The 24901-nt window shown below is 41.0% G+C and overlaps 3 protein-coding genes across 5 annotated transcripts in view; 1 reads left to right on the forward strand and 2 right to left on the reverse strand.

Moving 5' to 3' along the window:
- Positions 1-428: 428 nt before the first annotated feature.
- On the reverse strand, positions 429-12246 carry atg13 (ATG13 autophagy related 13 homolog (S. cerevisiae)). Of its 2 annotated transcripts, XM_004575371.3 has the most exons (18): positions 12094-12246; positions 10994-11074; positions 10641-10721; positions 10416-10535; positions 10186-10232; positions 9047-9187; positions 8905-8945; positions 6436-6532; positions 6220-6327; positions 5812-5905; positions 5513-5611; positions 5077-5160; positions 2796-2896; positions 2516-2657; positions 2355-2432; positions 2123-2230; positions 1850-1978; positions 429-1735 (listed from the first exon to the last, which is right to left on the reverse strand). In XM_004575371.3, the coding sequence occupies exons 2-18, from the start codon at positions 11060-11062 to the stop codon at positions 1658-1660; spliced, it is 1617 nt and encodes a 538-aa protein (XP_004575428.1). In that variant the 5' UTR covers positions 11063-11074; positions 12094-12246; the 3' UTR covers positions 429-1657. The 2 variants fall into 2 exon arrangements, with proteins under 2 accessions (XP_004575428.1, XP_004575429.1); XM_004575372.3 differs by lacking the exon at positions 5513-5611 and having other exon boundaries at positions 12094-12245.
- A 132-nt stretch (positions 12247-12378) lies between these two features.
- Positions 12379-16579, forward strand: harbi1 (harbinger transposase derived 1). The gene is made up of 7 exons (XM_004575374.4): positions 12379-12522; positions 13028-13193; positions 13278-13480; positions 13628-13715; positions 13833-14040; positions 14122-14297; positions 14739-16579. The coding sequence occupies exons 2-7, from the start codon at positions 13029-13031 to the stop codon at positions 14937-14939; spliced, it is 1041 nt and encodes a 346-aa protein (XP_004575431.1). The 5' UTR covers positions 12379-12522; position 13028; the 3' UTR covers positions 14940-16579.
- The window catches only part of creb3l1 (cAMP responsive element binding protein 3-like 1), a 48783-nt gene continuing 38916 nt past the window's right edge, over positions 15035-24901 (reverse strand). For both annotated transcript variants that reach the window (XM_004575376.5, XM_004575375.5), the window contains 5 exons: positions 22060-22128; positions 20105-20207; positions 19369-19534; positions 18217-18385; positions 15035-18128 (listed from right to left, as the gene is read on the reverse strand). In XM_004575376.5, coding sequence (XP_004575433.1) covers positions 18092-18128; positions 18217-18385; positions 19369-19534; positions 20105-20207; positions 22060-22128 — 544 coding nt within the window. In that variant the 3' untranslated portion in view covers positions 15035-18091. The remainder of the gene's footprint in view (positions 18129-18216; positions 18386-19368; positions 19535-20104; positions 20208-22059; positions 22129-24901) is intronic.

A 24901-nucleotide genomic window follows, 5' to 3' on the forward strand; every position in this document is an offset into this window, starting at 1 on the left:
GCCCAGGGGGCATCCTTGTCAGATGCCCGAACCACCTCAGCTGGCTCCTTTCGATGTGGAGCAGCAGCTGCTCTACTCTGAGCCCCTCCTGGATGGCAGAACTAAAAATCAATTTTAAAATTTTCTCCCCATCTTGTCTCAGAGGTTTTGAAAGCTTCTCTTGAGGTTGTACTTCTGGGAAATTCAGGATACTTTGTCACAACTCAAATTCTTGCAGTGTGTTTACAGGTGCTGTTACACTAAAATGGCAAGATAACTGCTACGCTTAAAAAGAAATTTTTTTTAAGTGTCTATTATATTACGCACTTATATTTATACATGTATATATTTTTAAAAAATATAAAGTTTTAAATTATGAATTATTGGGTAATTCTGGATCCTGGTAAAACATCCCAGCCACTGAAGACACGAGTCACAGGTTTGCCATGTAGTTTGTACAGAGCTTTATTGGGACATCTACACCAAAAGAAAAGTTTAAAGCTTTCAACCAAACTGAACAGTCATGGATGTTACCCTCTGAAGACAACTGGAAATGTTTCCCTCTTTTAATCAAAAAAAGATCAAAATAAACATAAGCATGTCGAAGAGCGCACGGTAAACACCAGGCTACTGGAAAGCTCAAACTAACATCCTGCAATAAAATCCAGTATCCACGCAGGTTATGTTGACTTCTTGATTAAACTGGGGCTGGTTAAACCTCATGGTCATTTTCAAGGCTGCGATTTAAGATGGTGGTAAATTTGATTGAACTGGGGGGGTCATTATTCCCCTTGATTCACAATTACCAACCTTCAAAATGATCGTTAAGTTTCAACAAAAACCGACGTGTTATCGCAGGGGTGGGATGTTGTATTAGTTTCAGCTAGGAGTACGTGGTTTAACTGGCAACTGAGTGTTGTTGCAAAGCAAACTGAAGCGTGGAAATGTTTTCTGTACAGCAGTTAATTCACTTTACATTCCACTGGGGACATTTGCAAATGCTGAAGTTGGCAGTTTAAATCCCCAGACCAGCTGGGAAAACCTGCTGAGGGACATTGAAGCGAGTGCCGCCTTCGCTGTAAAGCCGAGCACAGAAATCCTCTTACAAGGCCATGTGCAACTTTATTTGTCCAGACTGGCTTTAAAGAGAAAACTCATAATGTGAAACGTACTCATTCGACTTGTAGATCCGTCAGCTTCAGCTCAGATATGATCAGCAAGGTGATTTTAGTGTTCGGCGGTGAGCTACAGTTCTCAAGAATGCAGGTAGCCTGTCCTCGGATGTGGGTGGTTGTCTGAAGTGACTGAAAACGCCACGATCATCTGATTTGATTAAACACTGAAGATGAGAGCCGATTTACGCCACAGAGAAAATGAAGACCTTTGAGTTGGATCAACCCTACCGGACCACAAAGGGGTGTGTGTGTCAGTGTCACAGGAGATAACATAGTATTTACAGTGAAGATGTACAAGCTGTTAAGTGTGCTTGACAGGAAGGAGAGGGAAATTTCACATTGAAACACGGTGATTAAGTCAGAGTAATTTCCACAGGACAAACAACCAGAGGAGCCTCCAGTCTGCTTCTCCCTTTCATTCATTTTTCAGTGTCCATTTCTTTGTCTTTGTCTCCTCAGGAAGTCCTTCTCTACTTTCAGCCTTCGCCCCCCTCACTCCTCGCCTACTGAAGCATGTCCACGAAGGCGTCGAACTCGTCTATGTTTTTCTCATAGACGCGCAGCTTCTCCGGCAGCGAGTCCTGCGGAGGGAGAACGCAAACTCACGTGACTACTGAGATTCATTTCCGTGCTGTCAATTCTGTAGGCGCCAAAAGCTTCGCCGTCAACACAATTGCAAATAAGAAGGTATTTACCAGGTCGTCGGCCATCGATTGGGAACTGATGTGAAGTGAGAGACTGGCCAGTTGTGGAGGATTCTGAAACTCTCTGTAGAAGGTGCCCAGATCCATCGGCAGCAAGTCGTCTTTAGAGAAGGCCGGACGCTAGGTAGACGGGAAGAGAAACCACTTCAGCTTCATAATAAAACACCTGGAATCTTGTTTTGCTTTAAATTGGACTTTTTTTTTTGTTTGAACCCAGCTGTGCACTGTTTTTTTTTCCCCTAATAAAAAAAAATAACTACATACAAAATCAACCATGACGAAGTCGTCCTGCTGCCCTGACCCCTCTGAGCCCTGAGAATGAAGGCTGCCCTGCAGGGGAGACGGGCAGGGAGGAGAATCTGGAGGGTGAACCTGAACACAAACGCACACGCACAGCAGAAAAGGCGTCAGCCTTAAAGTGAACCTCAACTGTACTTGTTGTGCAAGACAAGACATTTGGGAGCATTATTTTTGTCCACCATAACACTGAAGTTACCATAGGATCATTCTCCTCTGAGTCCAGGCCTCGAGGAGCAAACGCCGCAAATGGCAGGTCCAGACTGGCTGCTGTTATCTACATAGATACACACAGAGCAGGGTTCAGTGTGGTGGGTGAGAAACTAAAATCGGTGTAAAAAGCAGCTTAAGATGACGTACCTGTGTGCTGGGTTTATTAACAAAGGCTCCGACCTTCCTTGTGAACGCATTGAGCGACTCCACAGGGTCCGAGGGAGAAACGCTCCTCCGCCCTTCTTCTTTGCGTCTTTCTCCGCTCTGCGACAAGCCGTCATCATCGCCACTGAGAGGAGAGAGAGGGACAAGACAGGAAGTTTAAATTTCAAAATGATTTAACGGAACTACGGACCAACACTGGAGTTCAGGGAATAAAAATAGGTTACAGTTTTCACTGGTTAATGCAAAGCCAGCGGACAATCACCTGCTGCTCGGTGTGTTGGGGGCATGCTCTACTGTCAGATGAACATCTGCTCCATGAGGAGGCATCAACAGAGCCCCGCCTTCCTTCCCAGCATGCAAGACCTAGAGAAGAAGCAATGGCAGGGTTATGAGAGGACATAAACAAGAATCTTGATGGACATTGTTTAGTTATTTAACCCCTGGAGGGTCCTAGAAAAATGCATACACTATTGGTCTTAGAGCCACAAATCGACCACGCCCAAAAAAGCACTATAAAAAATTTATATATTAATATTTTTTTCCACTTTAAATTAGCCAATCTTTTAGACCTACTTCTCCTTGAAATATTCATGTCAAGTTTTAATTACATTTCGCGGATTTTAACCCTTTATATCCCGGTTTCGTCACATGAGCGCACTGCTTTTTTTGCACCAAAAAACAAAAAACTTGAATATTTTCCAAAAAAAACATTTGAGGTAATATTCAATTGTTATTATAATTAGGCCTTTGGATGGACTAAAGATTGGCACCAAGAGTCATTTCGATCGCCTTTTATTTTTTTTCCAGGAGCGCATTTCATAAAATGCACACTATCGACCACGCCCAAAAAGTGCAATAAAAATATTAAATATTAATTTTTTTTTTCACTTTAAATTGGTCAGTCTTTTAAAACTACTTCTCCCTGAAATATTCATATAAAGTTTTAATTATATTTTCGTTGTTTTAACCCTTTAAATTACAAAAAAACGAAAAAAAAAACTAAAAAACTAAATATTTTCCCAAAAAAACATTTGAAGTAATATTTGATTGTTATTATAATTAGGCCTTTAGATGGACTAAAGATTGGCACAAACAGTCATTTCGATCGCCTTTTATTTTTTTTTTCAGGACCAGAAAATAGTCTCCAGGCGGCAAATGCTCCTCCTCTAGCCCGGAATCGGTGCATGCTCCCGGGTTGACTCGCGACGATGACCGGGGCATGTTGCGTCGGACCCCTTTTTCCAACACACACATCCGGTACCACGTCACAACAAATACGTCATTTCCTGTTGATTTAAAAAAAAAAATCCAACCTCAAACGGTCCTGGGGCCGAAAATTGTCCCGCACGATCAGCGGGCGAAACCGCGGCAGCACGCCGGAAAAGAGGCGTCATTTCCCGCAGGTCTCTTTAAGCAGCCCGCTGTTTTCCAGCCCCGGGTCAAATGTGGAGCAAGGGCGCCACCCGGTGGACAAATAAAAAAATTACAACTCCAAGGCCAGTACTGCAAGCGGAAGCGGAAGCATTACCGATCGAGATCGATTTGACCGTATTTTTTTTGCCGTGAAAAATAGCGTTTATAAAGGGTTTCAATGGGGCACAAATCGACCCTAGGATCAAGAGCGTAAGTTTATCGCTAGCTTAGCCCCTGAAGCTAATTTCCGGAAGTCATACTGAAATTTTAACAGTAAATGTGACCAAACTTTTTTTTTGCAGACTTTCGCTATATTCCATTCAACACTGTGCAAATGGCAGGTAATCAAAATTTGAAAATAGCCGAAAAATAGCCACAAATCGACCCAAGACCCTCCAGGGGTTAAGAAGCTAATTAGGAAATAAGAATGTTAATCAGTAAATAGAAGAAATCATAACTGCAGTCCTTCATTAGGCTTTCTGGAAAACAGAATATCAAACTATGAGAATAAACCACCATAACATCATTATTTATAACAGTCAGAAGTCTTTGCTTCACTGATCGCATCGTCCTCATCATAAGTGGGACGTTTTATGCATTCCTGCAATCACCTCAGAAATGGAGTTCCACAGGGTTTGATTCTTAGTCCACTGCCGTTTCTTTCTAATCATGTTTATTTCTAGTCAGTGTTTCAGTGTCAGTTTTCTTTTTATGTCGAACTAATTTTATGAACTTATTAACACTTTAATCATAGTTTTAAAATGTTGCGGTGATAGCCTTGCAGCAAGAAGGTCCTCTTACTATGACCTACAAATATGAAGTTGGAAGATTCTTGTTCAACAGCTGGCTCAAAAATTTAAAATAAAACACAGCTTTTTGTTTAGTGTAAAAAGTATGCCTGACCTCTTCCATCACAAACTACTGAGCTGAGAGCTTTGATGTCTTTCCACGGCTGCCTCGGATCTTAAACCTTTATTTTCTGACACTTCTTCAGATCATTGTAGCCGCTGGTGATTCTTGTTTAATTGAGTTCTGTTGTTTCTGTCTTCCTATTGTGTTCTTGTGAAGAGAAAAATAAACTCTGGGCATAAAACATAATTAACTGCTGATGGTGTGAATGGTGTTATCACCTGGTTTGGATTGGAAGCAGGGTGACAAAACTCTGCAGCTCCTGTTAAAGCTGTCGGCTGGTAGGATAACCTGGAGGCGTACAGCTGAACAGGAAGAGACACAGGAGGAACGATTAAGCTTGGAGGAGTTCAGGTTTATCATATACTGTGTGACTTTTAAGGGACATGCTGAGCTATCACAATGATAGATTTACTGAGGTGGTGCCATGTGATGTGGATGATCAAACATGTCTAGTGATCAGCAGCAAACTGAAGCTGTGCACTGAACAAAGTAGTGGAAATTTAAACAGAAGATGGAAAGAACAGGATTAGATGAACACACGCCCAAAAGCAAATGTTAAGTCTGAGAAAACAGATCTGTTCAGTGCAGAATCAGGATGTGTCTCACAAAAACACAAAGAGTCACACTCCCTCCCAATGGTCAGTATAGACTCACAGTGTGAGTGACAAGTCCAGGAGCCAATGGGAGCTGCAGACTATCCAGCGGGAGGGGCTTGGGCAGTTTAGAGGGAGACGGGCTCAGCGTACACACACACTGAGCCAAAGCAGGCGCGCGCACGCACACACACACACACACACACACACAGAACGCACAACAAGACAACAGGAAAAGAGAAAAAAAAGACAAGGAGAGAAAAAGAGAAAGCGAAATGAAAAACAGGAGTGAAAATGGAGAGAAGAATCCACAGGTTAAAGAAAGAGATGACGACGAGGGGTGAGGGAGCGTACGCTAACCTGAGAGGGAGGGGAGGTGGAGAAGGAGGTGGCGCAGACCTCCTGTGAGTCCTGAACGCCTGCAAACTGCCCTCCGTCCTCTTCATCGGGAGCCCTGCACACACAGAGATATTTGTAGTTGAAGTTCTGAGCTGATGGCAGACATGTATACATTTGTTTCTTTTACTGAAAGATAACAGAAAGCCTGAGGTCAAATGACACAGAGTGATATTAGATTAAGACACTGTATGTTTTCCTTCTGATACACCGATTCGACTCTCATGGAGATAAAGGACAGGGAGATAAAGTGTGACCTCAGAATGATGGATTGCATCACCTTGAATCTGACTACTCAACTTCTGCACTTGGAGGTCATTTAAACTTCTCTGCAGTTGTGGGAGACAAAACCAGACTGAGTGGCGAAGCTACCTGTAGTTGCAGGGATGGCCCATGTTTGCCGGACGCTGGCTGCTGCAGGGAGGATCCACAAAGTGATCCACGATGATCCCCATGATGGGAGCCGACCTTTCGAATTGCCTGAAGAGGAGGACAGTTAAACTGCTCATAAGATGCGTTTCCCATTGGAATAAATATACAAGAACCTTCTCTGAAGAACAGCTGTTGTGGCTTTGATTTGTTGGTTACCTGTTAGACATGAATGCCAGATTGGTGCGGTAGGCGCACGAAAGCGTGATTGTACCGATAGGGGTGCCAACAACTCCAACGCGCACCGTTTGGAAACCTTAAAAACAAGCACAACATAAGCAAATGTAAACCAGCCCTATAGTGTGAAAGTACTTAATGCAATACAATAGTGATGAAAGCTTACTTTTGAAAAAATGTTTACAGTACAAGCAAATCAAACTGCTGTGTCAAACTGGAGCAGAAAACATGGAGAGATGTGTGTTGTTCAGTGTTTCTGTATTGATTTAACAAATGTCAGTCATGGAGCCGAGTTGGTCCTGATTTAGACTTCTGTGGTACACCATTGCAGAGCCCACATCGCAACCTATGTGACTGGCTGATGTCGTTGCAGACTTTTATGCTTGTGCGGGTGCATTACGTGTTAATTACCACGAGTCCTTATGTTGACGCTGTGACTATTGTTCCTTATGTATCTCTGGAAGTGCACGTCAGTTTTCATCATAGATTTCCCAGTGAAGCATAAATTGGTGATGCTTCAGTTGGAAAACACTGCGACATATGGCACAACCACAAACACCTCTGAACAACAGAAAGTACAACATAACCTGGTGCACACCTCCCTAGAAATTTAACTACATGTCAGGTTGTCGGTCATCCAGGTCATAGTAATCTAAGGAGCTTGGAAAGAAAAGCGACTGGACTTGAAGTTTCTTGAAGACGTTTCCACCTCTCATCCGAGAAGCTTCTTCAGTTCTAAGAGCAAACGGTGGCGAGTCCCAGGTAGAGCTGGGCGATAGAACGATAACGATATGTATCGCGATATAACTTTTACTCGATAGAGAAATTAAGCTATCGCGATAGACCTCGCCGCTCTTGTCCTCTTTTAAAAAAAAGAAAAAAAAAAAAGAAAAGGTCAGCCAATCCAAATTAAGTAGCGCAGAGCCGAACCAATCACAGCCGCAGCGTCACGTCGCGTGACTTGTTACGTACAGCACAAGTGCCAAGCCGCACATTTGTTTGTTTGGGAAGCAGCCAGCGGGTAATGGAGGAAATGAGTGTGCCGACTAGAAAAATCAACCGAGCGTGACCGAAGAGAAAACAGATGATGGTTCCAATGCCGGAGAGATTGTCGAACGGAAGAGCCATAGAAGTTCCGTAGTGTGAAGGTATTTCGGCTATTTCAAGTCTGACAAAAAACAGAGTAGCGTGCACTGTAAATTGTGCCGAAAGCAAGTCTGGAAATACAATAAACTGGTGCATGCGTCACACTGTGCGCCACGTTATTGTTTCTGTGAAATGAATTTCTACAATACTGTTAATTCTACTCTCTGCAGTGTTTAAATGCTTACATATACACACAGTTACTGTCCCTCCACACATACGACTCGGTTCTGCTTCTATGCCCCAGCTTTGTTTACTTTTTCCCACCGAGGCTTCTAGACTTCTGATTGGCCAACATCTCTACACGGTTAGGAATCTAGCGCCACCTGCTGCTTTGGCATGTTCATAGCAGCGTTTTCCTTCATTTCTGCCTTTATGTGTGGACGGGATTATTTTTTAAAACGAAAACGGAAAATCTCCGTTTTCAAAAATACCCGTGTACGTGTGGACGTAGCCTCAGTCTCTGACTGGAAGCGCTAATTCGTCATTCGGCTTTTGTCAGACTAAAGTAACTGTTAAAACTGTTTGAAAAGCTAAGCTATACAACAAGGAGAGATTGAGAATTTCCTTTTAGTTCTCAGTTTATTTGATATTGACAAAAGTTAGTCAGTTTTGTCTGTTCTTCTGTAAAACAAACTAAGATTTATTTTTAGAATTAATATTTTGTTTCTAAGTGGAATTGACAATTTAGTCTGTTTCGTTTGTTCTATTTTGAAACTTAAACGCTTTAGCGGCTGCCTTTTGTGTAGTTTGCAATATTTGCCTTTATTTATCTGAAAAAGTCTCATGTTCCTTAAGTACATCTACCATGTTGAACTTATTATGGGAAATAAATATTTAAATAAAAACAAGCTGCTGATTATTTCACATTTTACTTGTGAGCAACGGCACATTTAAATCTTACAAATATAGTTATTTGGCTTATATCGTGATAGATATCGTTATCGCCTGAAATGAAAAAAACATATCGTGATATGAAAAAATCTCATATCGCCCAGCTCTAGTCCCAGGTATTGAAGCCCTAATGTTGTTGTCCCTTAAAAGGATCGCTGACCCACTATTGATCATGTGCCTCATCACATGAGTCTGAAAAAAGGGTCATTACATATCAGGTTGCAGTCTACAACTACTGTGAATGGCCTGTTTAGCACCATCAACTCCTCCGGGGCATTTACAGCTACTTTGTCAACGCAGTTTTGAATTTATCAGAGAAAGAACAGCAATCATTGTCTCAATATAAGGAATATTTAACAGTTGTAGGCTCTACAAAGCTTTTTCACAGAAGCTTAAATCAGGTCTTAAACTTACCTTCTCCTAATCCACTCAGCTGGACCTCCCCGAAGTAGATCCTAGACAGAAGAAGCAACACGCAGTTTAGAAGAATGGACTGAAAACAGCACAAAGATAAAAAGGAGTGAGATGATGCATTCTGGAAGTGAGGACAAATCACCTGTAGAGTATGACATAGTCGTGTCCCTGCTTTCTGGACAGTTTATAAGCAGGCGTGACTCTGGTGATGGCCAGCAGAGACTTCAAGAGGACAGACAGACGGTTATAGACTGCATATGACACCTTGATTTCCTTATCGCACCTGCAGCAGACAGAAAACACGGTGAGGTGTTACAATACAGCAGCTTAAGGGGATTTTAAAAATATCTCTGCAAGGCAGCTCGTTTTCGTGTTTCCAGGTCTGCTTCTCGCCGACTACCTTTCTTTGATACTCCTCTCTAAATTTATCTTGTATGAATAAAGCAGTGTGGTGCTTGGGGAATGGAGACCATTACTGATCATTTTGACTGTACTTTCAAAAGCACAGGTGCACAGAGTAATACCAAAATTAAAACAGTGTTTTGTACAGTGCTGGTGGACCTGACAGGGTGCTGACAGGCTCACTTTACCACCTACAGAAACAAAATAGTTCAGACACAGTTTTCAAACGGAAACACTTCAGCAGTTAGGTCAAATTATCATTCGACTCTTCTAGTTTTAAAAGAAGTCTGATTTTAAAGAGGTTTAAGAGAAGCTAATGCCACTCGTCACTGACCCACTTTACTGATGTGTTTATGGGCTCAATCACTGACTTCACATCTCACTGAATACAGCAAGACACTCGTTTATTTTAAATTACGGTTCTCATTAGAGAAAAAAAACAGCCATAGACCAGAGTACACTTACAGAGAACTCCCTTCTGATTTACAAGTTCCTACAATGAAATAAGCTTCAAGACACCAAGAAGGTGAGGGTCAAAATTCTCAGCTTGAGGCTTGAGGATAGGACCTCATTGTCCATTAAAGTGGGTGATGTCCAATTGTTTATATACAAATTATTTTACTCAAACTGCTGGTTATTACTGCATTTCTGAGCTTCTTCATGACTTGGATGCTCACAAAGCTCTACGTTTAGTACGGGTGTCTGACAGCTAAGTTTTGGCAGAGAAAAATCAGTAACAGTACTGATTCAGATACTATAGTTAAAAGATTTGTGGTCCTGCTGGCTGATACTGTGCAAACATGGAGAAGCAAAATCAGCAACCCTGAACCACATGGCCTACAGAAGACTTTTACTAAAGCAAAAACAAAATTCACTCACTTTTCATTCATCTCCAGGCACCAAGTCTCTAACTCCATCGAGTCCCCCTGAAGGAAGACAAAGCAAAAAAAAACTAACGAACACAGTTACATTAAAGAGGCTGCATATTTAGTTAATGATGTGGTCTGGCTGGTGTTGCAAATGTGTAAAACAATGATAAATCCCAAAGCCCAGTTTTTACAAAACAAGAAAACAGGATGCAGGTTTTTTGTTTGTTTTTTTTTTTTTACCTCTGATGTCTTCAGAGAGATCTCAACACACATGGAGCGCCCGATGCCTGGAAGCTGGCCAGCCAGTGCCTTTTTGGCTTCATGGGTAACCTCTGGGATGTCTTTGATGGCCAAATTAAACTAGAAGGAATATTAACCTGAATATCCATAATCCATGCCATGAAAAGATCCACAGTTAACTTGAAAGCCAAACAATCATGACAGAGAATGACTACGTTGTTTTACCCAGTCAGATCCAGTAGGCGATGATGACGAGCGAGTGCAGATCTTCTCTCCCAGCCTGGCTTGAACTATCACCTGGACAGTCTACAGATACAGAAACAGGCTGCTCAAACAATGAGCTGGTTTTACAGAAACAATCCATAGAAAATTGCTGACAAGCCTGTCCAAAATATAACAGGCACTTTTATGAAAGAGACATATGTTGGAAAAGATTGTTTTAATTCCAGTGCTTTGAGCCACACTAATAAAAACCTGGCTTTCCATTGTTTATTTATTTATTCACTTCTGAAGCCTCAAATGTCCATTTAGAAACCTGCAATTACAGATGTATAGAAAAAGTTATGTTAGTGTCTCACCTTAAGTGCAAAGAACTTAATAAACTTGTCTAAGTCCTTTTGATCCTGGGGCTTCAGGTCACTCTCCATATTGTTACAACCCTGCAAGATAGATGATCAATGGAAACTTATTGAGGAAACAAGGGAAATTATTGTGTTATAACACAATAAAAATAATACAGCCCACAACAAATAAGGAGGATAGTTACAGTAAAAGTGTAAAAGCACAGTGAGGGCCCTAAACTGTGGGAGTGCAAAACCTTTACATGTAAAACAATGATAAACACAAAGAAAGTAAAAGATAAGACTGAAATTGCACAAGTAGTGCAAATTACATTAACAAATAAAATAATTAATAAGTAATATGTGCACTATAAATCTAAGAAACAGCTGCAAGAGGGTAAAATACAAAAATACACCTTCTTACAGCTTTTTAAAACAGATTTATGGTGTATACATTCAACCAAACAAGAGTGAGAAACAAAACGTAAACTATTCATGTACATACATGTGCATGCGCAATTACATGTGTTTAAGTAAAAGTGACTGAAAAACCTAAATACTGGGGAAAAGCGGAATTCAACCCCCATTATCTCCCCCATTGTCCACGTGTTGGGGGGTTTTCACTTTCCCATTTCAGGACTACAGTTCCTAAGAAAATATTTCAATTACTTTAACAAAATAAGCATTTTTCACCACACTGGCAACAGTTTAGCGTTTTAACTGAAAAACGTGGACAATATAGTAATAAATAAAAGGAAAACTTTATCACCGTGGTCTTAGCCCTCCAAACAACAGTGGACTACAAAAAAATAATAATAAAAGCAGGCTAGCAGGTTAGGCCTCCACGTTGAAATTGTCCAAATTATAGTTAGAGGTCATGTTAGAAAACAAAAAAAGCCTGACAGCCTTATTACTCTTTACACAACAACCGATGGTAAATTCAAATTCTACAGTACCGTCTTTTTTTGGACAACTACGAAAGGTTTAAGGTTCGCAAAGCCGAATCTGTGAAGCATGAGGATACTGACCCACGGAGCAGCTGCCGTTAGCCTGCAGCTAACACTAGCTGCCCAGCTCAATAACGTACTTTGACTTGATCGCGAAACAACAGTACTTACATTAGCTGTGACCTTAACAACGGAGCTTCAATAAAATGCAAGCCAGTTTAATGCAAGCGAGACCCAGAGCTGTGTCACACAGACATTTTATACGCCCATTTGAGATGTACACAACGTCAGCAGCTGCTGTGCCACTTTTCTGTTTATCTTCTCCATGTCGACGTGTTTGTGTAGCGGCGTGTTCACCGCGGCGTTTTCGTTAAAATACAAAACTGCTACATTTAGAGTAAAAAAAACAAGTTTTTGACAAAATAATCAGGAAGTATTTTTACGCGATTTGAAAAAAAATTATAACCACACTGAACTTATATCTAAAACATAAACGCCAGTCTGTGTGGCGAATCTGCGAATTCAGAGCCGCAGGTTAACGTTAGCTATTTCAATGACTTGTTTTTTGGGTCCATAAATGCTTTATTTTTTTATCTGAAGGTAAGAGTATTGTCCTTAATCGTGCAAAAATTATTTATCAGTGCTTTCAATTCGATTTGCAACTGTCCCACTACTACATGACAGCAAAGTCGTCATCTCAAGTGAGCAAAGAAAAAAAAATAATAATAATAAACGCAAGCTAGGGTAGCACGTTAGCACGCTGGCTTGACTTGGCTCACATGTACTGGAGCTATCCCTAAAGCTAATGATGGCTTGCTGATAATAACGTTTAAAACATCAGGACATTCCCGCCTAGTATTAAACTCTCGGTATTTAATAGGTTCTTGTATACAAAGAACGTGAACGTGGTTTTCCTTATTAGCGAAAATATAATATCAGCAAAATAGCACATTAATAATTGTAGCAATGTTTAGTGGAATAATATATGCTGCAGATTAATCTGTATGTAAAATTCCTCCCAGGTTTGAGGAAATAAGGCTATAGCAAGTATTTAAATTGAGTTGCACTTATTAGCAATTAAAAGGAAACGTTTTCTTATCCTCAGCATGGCCATCCCTATAGCCATCTTGGACTGTGATCTACTCCTGCATGGTCGAGGCCACAAGACCCTTGACCGCTTTGACCTGGACTCAGTCTCAGACAGTTTCCTCATCACGCAATTTGGCTTCCCCAGAGACTTTATCTTGTATCTGGTGGAATTACTCAGAGAGGTTTGTGGGCCTTCATGTCATGTTAAGAGATCAATTTAACTTTGTCTTTATGAAATATGCAAACACTACTCTGTTGTGTTCCAGGGTCTATGCAGGCGAACCCAGCGCTCCAGAGCCATCAGTCCTGAGGTCCAGGTGCTGGCCGCACTGGGTTTCTACACATCAGGTTCATTCCAGACATCTATGGGGGATACGATCGGTATAAGCCAGGCGTCAATGTCGAGATGTGTGTCCAATGTGACGAGAGCCCTGGTGGAGAAAGCACCTCAGTTCATCACGTTCAACAGGTACGATGATGTTATGCCACTTGATGTCAGGCAGGAATGACAAAAAAATTTGAAACTGTAACTTTGTGTTCCCAGAAACTTGTTTTTACTTCAAAAGAAGTAAAAGAAAATCTCACTTGAATAATAATAATGATGTTTTCCAAACAGAGATTTATCCACCGTAGAGCAGTCCTTCCGGGAGTTTCAGAGGGTCGCAGGATTTCCTGGAGTCCTGGGGGTGCTGGACTGTGTTCAGGTTCATTATATGACATTGTGTAATTAGTGTGTGTGTTTATGTGCATGCACGCTCATGCACTCATTTGTTTTTACAGGGGTAACCTAATCATCTCTCTTACTTTAATTTAATTTCCAGGTGGCCATCAAAGCACCAAACAGCGAAGACTCCTCATATGTGAATAAGAAGGGCTTTCACTCTGTGGCCTGTCAGCTGGTTTGTGATCCCCGGGGACTGTTACTTAGCGCAGAAACGCACTGGGCAGGTGGACTCCAAGACACTGTTGTTCTAGAAAGATCTGCTCTTTACAAACAGCTGCAGGACACAGAGCAGGGCTGGCTGCTGGGTGAGCTCTGGACTTTTTATTCCTTATTAGAAGTTAGCTTGTGGCGTTGGAGTCAGAGGTTATAAGTTTTCCGATTTTCAGGTGACAGCCGTTACCCTTTGAGGAAATGGCTGATGACGCCAGTTGACTGCCCAGAATCCCCTGCAGAGTTTCGATACAATCTGGCCCACGCGGCTACACGTGAGATCGTGGATCGAACCTTCAGAGCCATCCAAACCAGATTCAGATGTTTAGATGGCACCAAAGGATACTTACAGGTATGGCAAATGTGTCACAGCCAATAATCAGGCCCAAACATATTAGTAGAAATAAACCATGAGACATTTTTAACCTCCAAACAGTGTATTTATTTGTTCACGTTCTGCCCAGCAGAGTGCCCTCTGGTGGACAAACTAAAAAGCTGAAGGATGTTTCTCCAGTGTCCTCTTTATTTTTTTTATTTATCAGATGTCATAAAAGCCAATACTGATAGATCGGCAAATAGGTGATATCTGCTGATAACATCTGACAATCTGCTGAGTTCACGGTATTAGAATGATACACCATCAGTACCAGAGTCAAACAGGCCACGGTCATAACCGAAAATGAGACCTTTACCTTATTTGTGAGTGAAATATAGCAATGCATCTGGCGTAGTATTGCCAGTAATGAGTTGGTTTTTGCATCTGTAGCCGCTACCCCTCCTCTCCTGTTTACAGTACTCTCCAGAGAGGAGTTCATCCATCCTGCTGGCCTGCTGCGTTCTCCACAACGCCTCCTTGCAGTCTGGATTAGACGCCTGGACTCTGGAAAGAACAGAGCCTCTCGAGCAGCCAAAGAGCCTCAACCAGAGACCCGAGGACCGTGACAGCCAGGCAGAGGATCTTCGAAGGCAGCTCATATTCAAACACTTCAGCTGAAGCTGTGGGGGTTAAAGGGGACGAAGATTGGGACCAGTGCAAAGCTCAATATCACAAGAAACACATTTAAAGCAAGAACGTTCACCGACACGCTGTTGCTGATGCAGTTTTTTAATATTTTGCTGGATTCTACTCTACTGACTATACTAAGATAACATAGATATATTTATGTATGGAGAAACATGCAAGACGCTATACAACAAACCAAGGCGACATATCCATACACATTTCAAATAAGTGAACTCCCTGGAAATGCTTGATTATTCCCTCAGGACATTCAAATAGATTCCAAATCTTCATGGAGTGGTTGGAATAATCAAGCACCTCCTGGTGTTTGACAACTATTCAAACTGTGCAGCTGCTTCGTCATCCAGGTTTCTTTACAAGTTGAAAAAAAAAAATCACCCACCCCATTATTTATTTTTTTAAATCCCACCCCTCTAATTTTCTTTTCCCCATTAGATTCCACAGGTTAAGATCTTGGACTATGTCACAATACAAAAACAAGACCCTTATTTACAACAACTGCACATTAAGTTGTCTTTTTTTTTTTTATGTACATCGGTGCATTAAGACTCACGGGTGAAAATGACAGGCTGCAGTCACATGATTTTCTTCTTTTTTTCTTTTTTTTGGAGCATGTGCGGCATGACGGAACAGTCACAACGTGAAACAGATACAGACGACGTGAGTAAGAAAAGCAGAAAATCTGTGGTAGCTAAATTTTTGGCGCTTAAAATTGATTTTGAAGTGGCAGAACGTTCTTAAAGGATTTAAATAATGAATAAGGCTTTTATTTTGAAGGAATACCGGTCATTAAGGGTGTTTTTTTTCCCACTGTTTCTTGAACCTTGTCAAAAAGTGTTTGTTTTTTTTTGGTCAGTTTTCAATCAAGTTATGTAATTAACAAAACTAGTGGTGTTTTACTGCCTGGAATGTATTAGTCATTTAAATGGCTTCATCAATATATACAAACTTTCTACAAACAGGAATAAATACAACATACACTGCTGTCGCATGACCACATTTTTATATCAGGATTGCTATACTTTTTGTGTAGTTTATTCAAAGTTTACTTTTTACATTTAATTACCAAAAAAATATATATAGAAATTAAACTTTTTTCCCAAATATTTTGTTTTCTTATATTCTGGAGATTATTTTTGGTCAAATTACTGCGAGGAACCCTCAGAGATTTTCATGCGACAGCAGTGGAACATAAACACTGTATTACAGTTAAAAGACAGAAACAGATCATGTCAAAGCTTTACACCTGATGAATCAGCATGTAAAACGTTACATCATCCTAAATGCCAAAACACAACGTAGCACTATTTCCTTGTTTCCTTTTTTTTGTGCATAAAATAAATATGCTCTTTTTTTGATGCTCAGAATATATTATAAGTTGTATTTTTATGCTTTTTTTAAACGTTATTTTTAAAAAAAATGGAGACAATAAGATAAAGTAACTTTTTTTTTGATGCATAAATTAAATATGCTCTTTTTTAATGCTGCAAATATATTACATATACATTTTATAATTTCATAAAAATACTTTTGTCATGTTTCCCCAACCTCTTTATGATCCCTCGGTATGAAAATATGATCTCTCTCCCAAAAGAAACAGAGCAGAATTTTGGTCAGAGCTGGAAAAAATTATTCAATTATTCAAATGTCAGATGCAGATGTAAAAAAGCTGAAGCGTAATGGAAATAATTTTTTTCTTAAAGCCAGATAAAAGATCCACACCCTGTGTTGATTGCGCTAAGCGAAACTTTTTTTGGATCTGTAAGAGAGATCTTTGTCAAACAAGTTGCGACTGTTGTGATCTCAAATGTGTAAAGGAATGTGAAATAAAAAGGTTTCACCCAGATTTAAAAAAAGATGATTCATCCATTTTCTGCAACAGAATAAACAAATCGTTTAGTTCGAGGAACATTTTCAGGCCTGTGTTTCCATGTGGGACTTTAGGTGTAAGGCCAAGTTGGTCATATTCAACTGAGCGAAGTGGAAGGCACTTTCAGAATGGCACGGCTTCCAAAAGCATATGTTGATGCCTAGTTGGTGTTGGTGCTTACACATGCTGTTATCTATTTCACACTTGGCTTAAAAGTGTTTCCTGTTACAAATGTTCCTATTAGGTCAACTGCTCTGCTCCACTCTGTGTGTACAGGAAGGGCTTTCACGTATACGGGGAAACAGAGAGCAGAGGAGAGATGACCTAAAAACACAACAGAGGCTCATACTGCGGAAAAAATACACATTGATGACATATTAAGCAGATGCAGCCCTTCGTGCTTTGTTCACCAACCTAATGTGGCACATCAGGAGCATCTTGGAATAAAAGTACAAGAACTACATGATAAAAACTAGAATCCCACAGTGGACGTCACGTTTTCACTGTTTTTAAATGCACACTGCCTTTTTTTTTACATTTCTTTCAGCCACATTCCCATAATTCTTTCTGTTTGCTCTTGCAAAAAGACCGCGTTGCTTTGCTCTGAACAGGAACGCTACACTTCATTTGTTTTGGGGAGGAATTAAATATATTTCTGGAAACGGGAAACAACTGTTTTAGATGGTCATCTTTAGGGCTGTCTAACAAAGTAACACAAAAGGTCTTTACGCGTGATCACAGCATAAGTGACTCATATATGCCTTTCATTTTGGCAGCTGTGGCTATTTTGTGCTCATGGCCTGTTTAAGCCAATCAAATCTATAAGCTCTGACTGCAGGTTCTTTAAAGTTTAGTAAGGCGACTGTGTTTTTAATGTTTTGTGAGTTATAAACTATTTTTTAATAACTACATATAAAAAAAGATTCGTTGAGTATTTAAAATGATGCAAGATTCTTTTTTGTGCATAACAATGGAGATTCCAGCACGAAGGTCTGTTTAAAATCGAGAATGTTCAAGTACAACAGAGTCTGTCAAAGCAGAGAAGTGACGCTGTAGATAAAGGCATGGTAACAGAGGTGCAGGATGGGAGCCGTAATCTAAGCTCACTAGAGGAGATGATGATAATGGATTTTCTAACAAACTAACAGAAAACGTTTTTTGGTCCAGCTGGATGTTGATTTCAGCAACCTGGAGCATTGGGGTCCTTTGGAGGGATTCAGGGCTGAGAAGTTAGATGAGGAGAGGCTGAGCTGTGTCAGAAAAACTCAGAGTCTCCATCTGGTTTTCTTTCTCTGAGGAGAGGAGAAAGGCAGAGACGGCTGGTTAATGTTTGACAAGTGGCGTGTAAATATTGCAGCATACAGTGGAGTTTGTTTGTACCTCTGCTCTATCTTGGACCCGCTTGTCTGGTTGCTGTGGCCGTCAGCTGTGTATCGGCTGATCTGGTTGTGGGAGTGGCCTTCTGACTGTAGCCTCTCTCCTTCTGATGTCGCTAAACTCTCCTCCAGTGGAGCCTCTTCGTTGTAGAAGAGCAGGCTGCGGGAGCGGACTACGACACAGAAACATGCACCGTTCACTGGACATCCCTTGTGAGCCATCGTTGCTTTTAATTATGTGAAACCAAAAGCTTTTTGTACATATTTCAAAATATCTCCCATTTCGAACAACATCCCAGTTACATTTTTTAGTTCTTTCTCATAGTAAGGGTCAGGGCCTGACTATAAGACCCTGACCCATCAGAAATGATCATATATAAACTTTCCAACAACTGTGAAACAAAGGAAATTCTATGCTGAGTTTAAAGTCAACTGGATGAGCTTTTCTCATATTTTTTGCTAAAAGCTGATTCCTATTGGTTGACTGCTCGGTTCTGTGTTTGGTGGGAGGGGCTTACACACGTGTGGTGAAACAGGGAGCAGAGGAGAAAATCTAATATGACCACAACTCTTAACACTGAATTGAAAACAGTCCAGATACAGAATTCTTGTGACTCCAGTTTTGTTTTTAATTATTAACTTATGTGTTTTCCACTTTTAATTATTTGTATGGGGAACATATAACTGTGCCTTTCTCTCCCTGGACAGTTGCAGAGGAATCTGGTCAATTTTAGGGGGTTAGAGCTTATTAAACCTCACCACTCAGAGGATGGTTGCTGGCAGAAGGAAGTTGCACTTAATTTGATGACAGCCTAACTTCTGGTTTCAGTAGGGCTTTCCCAGGAGTGAGTTGTTAAAGGAAGTGAATTTATAGGGAAGTGCAAAACAGCTCGGAAGGAAAATCAAAACCTGTATCCACTTTCCAAATGGGCTTTCATTTTGAAGAAAATTGTAACAGTATATATGAGAAGATGGAGAAAATTATATTTCTAAAATGTGATGCCGCTCTTTGCTCTGTCTAATAACTGTAAATGCATTGAATGCATTAGACTGGAGCTACAAAAGGAAACTTCAGCAAAGGATAGACACCTTTTGATGATGACAAATCTGCCATAAACACTAAGATGCTAAATACTGAACATATTTCTAGACCTACCCTGACTGGTGGTGTAGAGGTCCGCCGATGGAGAAGAATGAGAAGAGGGGGAGGACTGAGAAGAAGCGGGGGAGGAGGGCAAAGAGGAGGTGTGACTGACCAGGGAGAGGGGAGAAATGCAGGGAGAGAAGGAGCCCAACACCAAGACAAAACACAGGGCCATCATCTGCGGAGAGAGGGGAACATAACACTCGTGTTAATAATAATCACCAGAGCGCTCAGACTGTGATGCTCGTGATGTATTGGGCTCATGCAGACACTTCAAACTTATTGAATTCTGAATTTCAGTGCATATTCCAAATTAAGAAAAGAAAAAAGAACCAAAAAACATTTTTTTAAACTTCTTAGACGGCAAAAGGAAAAAGGAGGAAAAATGGATCCATTCAACAGAGACTGATGGAAAAGAGGAGATGCATGTGATATACTTGCTCCATCATCAATATGAGTTTGCTTGATATGAGTAATATGACCACTACAGTTGTGCTTAGCATACATATAGTGATAGGAGCCAATCATTATCATTGACCGCTTTAAGATGATTTAGCCAAACGAGAATGCATCTTCTAAACTTCAAATGGGAGGCAGGTAGGCTAACATCATAGAGACATATTAATTGTAATATTTATACAGTTATAATATATCCAAATGCTGTCCAAAAGCAAATAAAATCACCTCAATTACAACAAAAATATTAACATAAATGTGTGTGAACAGCAACAGCGGCAGTAGTATTTACCATGAGGCATGTTCCTGTCTGAGTTGAGGCCATTTTACACGAACGGGGGATGACCTTCCCTGAAATCAGCGACTGAAGCTTCTGGAGCTGCTGTAGGAGAGACCTGGAGACAGGAACAGAGGCAGGGATTAAAGAACAAGAAGGGCAGTAGTCATTATTTAGTGTACAGAGAAGACTTTGACTCTCACAGGTTGTGGCCTCAGAGCGTTTGGGAATTTCAATCTCTATAATATGTATATGGCTGCACCCACAACGTGCATGCATGGCTTCGATCTCCACCCAACCCACAACAAAGGTCTCACACACACAAACTCAGACGTACAGTTTGTTTCAGCCGAAAGATGCACGGCTCTCATTATCGGGTTTATTCTACATCAAAGAGAACTCTAACCACCTGATTTACTTTTGTTTTCCGTGTCCAACAAAACAAGCAGAGAGCAAAGCTAAGATGAATAGAGTGCATGAATAAAACCACTAGAAAACAGCACATTAGTGGGATCTGGGGAGCAGGGCTCTGATGGTATGAGCTGTCTGTGGCTGTGAGGACACACTCTGACCACTAAGTGGAGACAGAGATCAAGTTTCTGACACACAAACACACGCGCGCAATGCAAACCAGAAAGTCAGTTAAACGTTTAAAAAGTCAGACGCTTAGTCATCTGTTGCTGCTTTTATAGTTTCAAATTTCCATGCTGAAATCAATGACAGGCCCCAGAATAGAGCAGGGAAACGCGACCTGTCAGCTGTAGTAAACTCGTGTAGGAATGATGCTGACCTGCATCACTCGCACGAGTCTTTGATGTAAAACCTCAAGTTATTGCAGCTTAAAATACACGGCAGTGAGCGAGTAAACGTGTGTGAAAAAAGCAACAAGGACAATGGAAACGATTGTCAGGTAATTAAAATTCAGTGCTGGAAGCTAAGCTAAACGAAACATATCCTAAACGTTTGTCTGATGTGGATATGCAGACGCTAATCCAAATCCAACCCCGAGTGTGAGTTACACAACTAACAAACCGGTAGTCCTAACCAAGTCCTGCGTGGATCCGACTAGACGGAAAGAAAACAGCACAGGGGAACAAAATGACCACTAATAACTGCATCTGGGACACTTTTAGGAACTGGGAGCTTAAATTTAGTGCGTTTGTTTAAAGCCTTTTTTTAAACTCACATTTACTCTTATGAGAGTGAACGGGGCTGCGTGTTGACTCACGTTTCCCAGTTTGCGCCAATTCATTGTTCCTCCCTGCAGTGGTTTAACATATTCATCGGTGTGCATGTGTGTGTGTGTGTGGCTGGAAGGGAGGGGGCTGCCTTCCATGATGAAAGCTGCTGTTAACTCGCCACTTTAATGACAGGCTGAGTGTGCCACAGTCAGACAGACAGACAGACTCTCCTACCCCCTCCTCCTCAGCCATCCAACCCTCCACACCCACCCACCCTTCTAACCACCCACTCCAGGATAATAGCAGATTGGTTTCATATTGTTATAATAACAGAGGAGACAGCGGCACCTCGGTGAGTCTACGCTTTGCTTATAGAGCACAGATAAATTTCACTTCAGACCCCTTTAATTCTCTCACGCTGCATAGATATTAAAATCCCGTAAAGGTTTTACCCACAGAGCGCGTGTGAGTGTGTGTGTGTGTGTGTGCATACGCTTGTGTATAAGCTACAGTCCTGTTTGTAGTTTTGCATCTTCATTCTCTCTGGGTGAAAAATGAGAACCATCTTCGTAAGGCCTTCTGCAGCTCGTCCGGCTCTCAGTTTACCAGGCTGCATTCTTTGCACACTTGCTGCTCTCAGTGATCGCAATCCAAACATCATTACATGAATGGTGGGTTTGTATTACTGGTGTGTGGAGCCAGCATAAAACAGCTTCAGTCTGTTCAAAGCTGGAAGATAAAGTAAAGTATGCTGGCACACGTGTGCGTGCATGTGAGTGAAAACCTCACCTGTTGGCTGTCTCCAGGTGTTCTACTTTTCTCCACAGGTCGCTGTTTTCTGACGTGTAATTCTCCACCCTGATACACACACAGTCAGAGATACACACATTGTTTTTATTGTCTTATCCCTGCATATGTTGCTCTAATGAAAAACAGCGTTATCCCCAAAGGCTGGAGTATCATGAACGGTACATTTTGACCACTAATCCACAACATTTTGACCGGTAATTATCTGTTATTGTTGAGGAGGCACAAAAACTCAAATCTTCTGCCAAGTGAAAAACTTCTTTTTCTTCTCTAGACTGCTCCCTTTCAGGTCAGCTGCTTCCATTTAACCCTATCCCGACACACCAACCCCCTGCATGTCCTTCTACACTACATCCATGGATCCTAAAAGGTTAATTGTGTTCACCTGGACATAGTGTGTTCACTGGGAGAAATGTTTTGTCACTCATCCTAGTGACGTCTTCAGTCTCAGCTGACTGAAGGTTTCTGCAACCTTTTAAACAGTACATGCACAATGAGTGAAACTAGCTCCACTGGAGGACAATGGAAGATGCAACCATGAATCTTCTATGTGGGTTTCCTCTTTTCCTCCTGCCTGGCATCTCTATCTTCAATATACTTTGAGCAATATAGCCACTATCCTGCCTCTGTTTATCCAGACCATCTCAGCTTGGCCTCTGTAGGTGGTTGAAGGTTGTAGTAGGAAGAGTGACTGTGGATCATCAAGTGACAAACTTCATAGCTGACAAATGAAGGCAATGCACAAGTGCCAAAAGCTGCAGTTCCCCTACTAGCCATGGCTGTTGAGCTCCTGAGCTTCCCTTCATTGCTCATTTTAGTGACTGAACTCTTGGTAATCTGATAAATTTGGCTCTCCATCCTTGGATCCAAATATGCCCCAATTAAAGCAATGGGCAGTCATCTTTTAGGTACAGTCTGTAGCTACGACATGATTTAACCTAGCCTAATCAGCTAACCTGACTTAAAAGGAGGTGAACAGCCGATTGCTGATTCATACCAGCTTTTCTAAGTTACTGCGCTAACAGCTGGATCTTTGAAAAAACTACATGATGCAAAACATGAAGGTCCTAATTCAGAACTATGAGGTCAATAAGTTTATCGTAACTGACAAAGCCTCTCAAATTCATTTAACCAGCTCATCATTTCACAAGAAAAGAATCCTTTGCTCGGCTCAGATGTGCTTTAACCACTCCGTGGGTCCCAGTAATGTCAACACCATTTTTTTTTTACTTTGCACAGTGTCAAACTAGCATCTTTGAGAACACAAATCTGTTACAAAGTTTAAGAAAAATGCCTCACTTGCAAGAGTTTCTCCCTACCCCGTTTTCCTCCTCTGTCTGTCTTCTACTAATCCTACTGATCTCCATTATCAGGGTAACGTCTCGCTAATCTCTCGCTTCCTTTAATCCTCCCGATGTCCCGCTGTGTGTTGCTTGGAATATAACTCATTCATGCACACTCCTTTGAGGAAAGCATCCCGCTGTTTTCTTTTTTAAAGGTTCGTCCAATAATCCCCTCCTCATGTCCGAAAAAAAAAAAAATAGAAGGAGATGGATTTCTGTTTTTATGCACGTCCTCTTATGTCTCTGCTGCTTTGGTTGCTTTGATTCAGTTAAAAGAGGCTGCACTCTGACACACCTCTCTCCCCTCGCTCTAATGGGATTAATGGGGCATTTTGTATACCTGTACAAATCTTTGTTGGCACTTGTATTTGTCGCAGTGGAAGCTGTGTAAAAGAAAACCCATATTTTCAACTCTATTTCACTGCCACTGTCAGGAAAGTCAGTGAATCTGGCCCATGTGTTAAGCAGGTTATTGGAGTCCTGCCATAGCAAGGAATGGCTGGAATAATGGAAAGTAGAGAGGAGAGAAAAGCAGTCTCTGTTAAGTTTTGCTGTTCTTCAGTGAATCACAGTGGAGGAGACGAGTGCTGAAGAAATGCTTTGTGCGTTTTGCTTTTTTTAAATTCTCTATCAGACACAAAGATATATATATATATATATATATATATATATATATATATATATATATATATATATATATATAGATAGAGATAGATAGATAGATAGATAGATAGATAGATAGATAGATAGATAGATAGAGAGAGAGAGAGAGAGAGAGAGAGATAGATATCTATCTATCTATCTATCTATCTCTGACCTCACAAGGACCTGCATTTGCCTCCCATTCACTGGCAGAGCTCTTGCGTCTGTTACTGCGCTCAGCTCCAAAGCAGTTAGGGAAACCTCTAAATGCGAAAAAAAAGAAATCTGGCTCTTGACTAAACTGCAACTACCAAGCTCACTTCAGTGTTTTCTCTTTGGGCCCCTGAATTTTTCTGGGGCTTTTTTCTTTGCCAGTCATGCATGCAATGACCAAAGACAAGATTTTGCATAAAGAGACATGTGGTGAGAGTCATCTTGGGAATAAAACCCTACAAAGCTCTTTAACACTCTCAAATACATTGTAAGGTGAAAGACGTGGAAGATTCTGGTTAGATGTTGCTCTAACTAACCGTTCAAAGGGAGCCTATTGTGCTTGTGCTAATTTTCTGTAATTTACACGATTCTAACATTTCAAATAATAAAACTTTTGGTTTCACATGGCTTTTTCTTTTCTCGGCTCTCTGCGATGTCATAGAGAGGGGATCACATACAGCTCTAGCCATGGCCACAGAAGCCTGGTGCATCTGGCGTTAAAACCTTCTGTTTACAAGGGGAAGCCAATGATTAGAAAGAGAAGGGGAAAGAGAAGTAAAAGGTCTTGTTTTACTCAAAGAGTGAATTGAGGTGCTGCACCAAGGGCTGGCTTAACATTACTAAGG

The sequence above is a fragment of the Maylandia zebra genome, linkage group LG23, assembly GCF_041146795.1.
Source record: "Maylandia zebra isolate NMK-2024a linkage group LG23, Mzebra_GT3a, whole genome shotgun sequence".
Taxonomy (NCBI): Eukaryota; Metazoa; Chordata; class Actinopteri; order Cichliformes; family Cichlidae; genus Maylandia; species Maylandia zebra.

Bases quoted from the DNA above. Each gene is read 5' to 3' on its own strand.
- harbi1 (XM_004575374.4), top strand. From the start codon at position 13,029: ATGGCCATCCCTATAGCCATCTTGGACTGTGATCTACTCCTGCATGGT. The intron at 13,481-13,627 runs GTACGATGATGT...TTTTCCAAACAG, and splicing joins CAGTTCATCACGTTCAACAG to AGATTTATCCACCGTAGAGC. The intron at 14,298-14,738 runs GTATGGCAAATG...TCCTGTTTACAG, and splicing joins GCACCAAAGGATACTTACAG to TACTCTCCAGAGAGGAGTTC.
- atg13 (XM_004575371.3), bottom strand. From the start codon at position 11,062: ATGGAGAGTGACCTGAAGCCCCAGGATCAAAAGGACTTAGACAAGTTT. The intron at 8,946-9,046 runs GTGATTTGTCCT...TCTTCTGTCTAG, and splicing joins GACTATGTCATACTCTACAG to GATCTACTTCGGGGAGGTCC. The intron at 5,612-5,811 runs GTTAGCGTACGC...GCTTTGGCTCAG, and splicing joins CCACCTCCCCTCCCTCTCAG to TGTGTGTGTACGCTGAGCCC.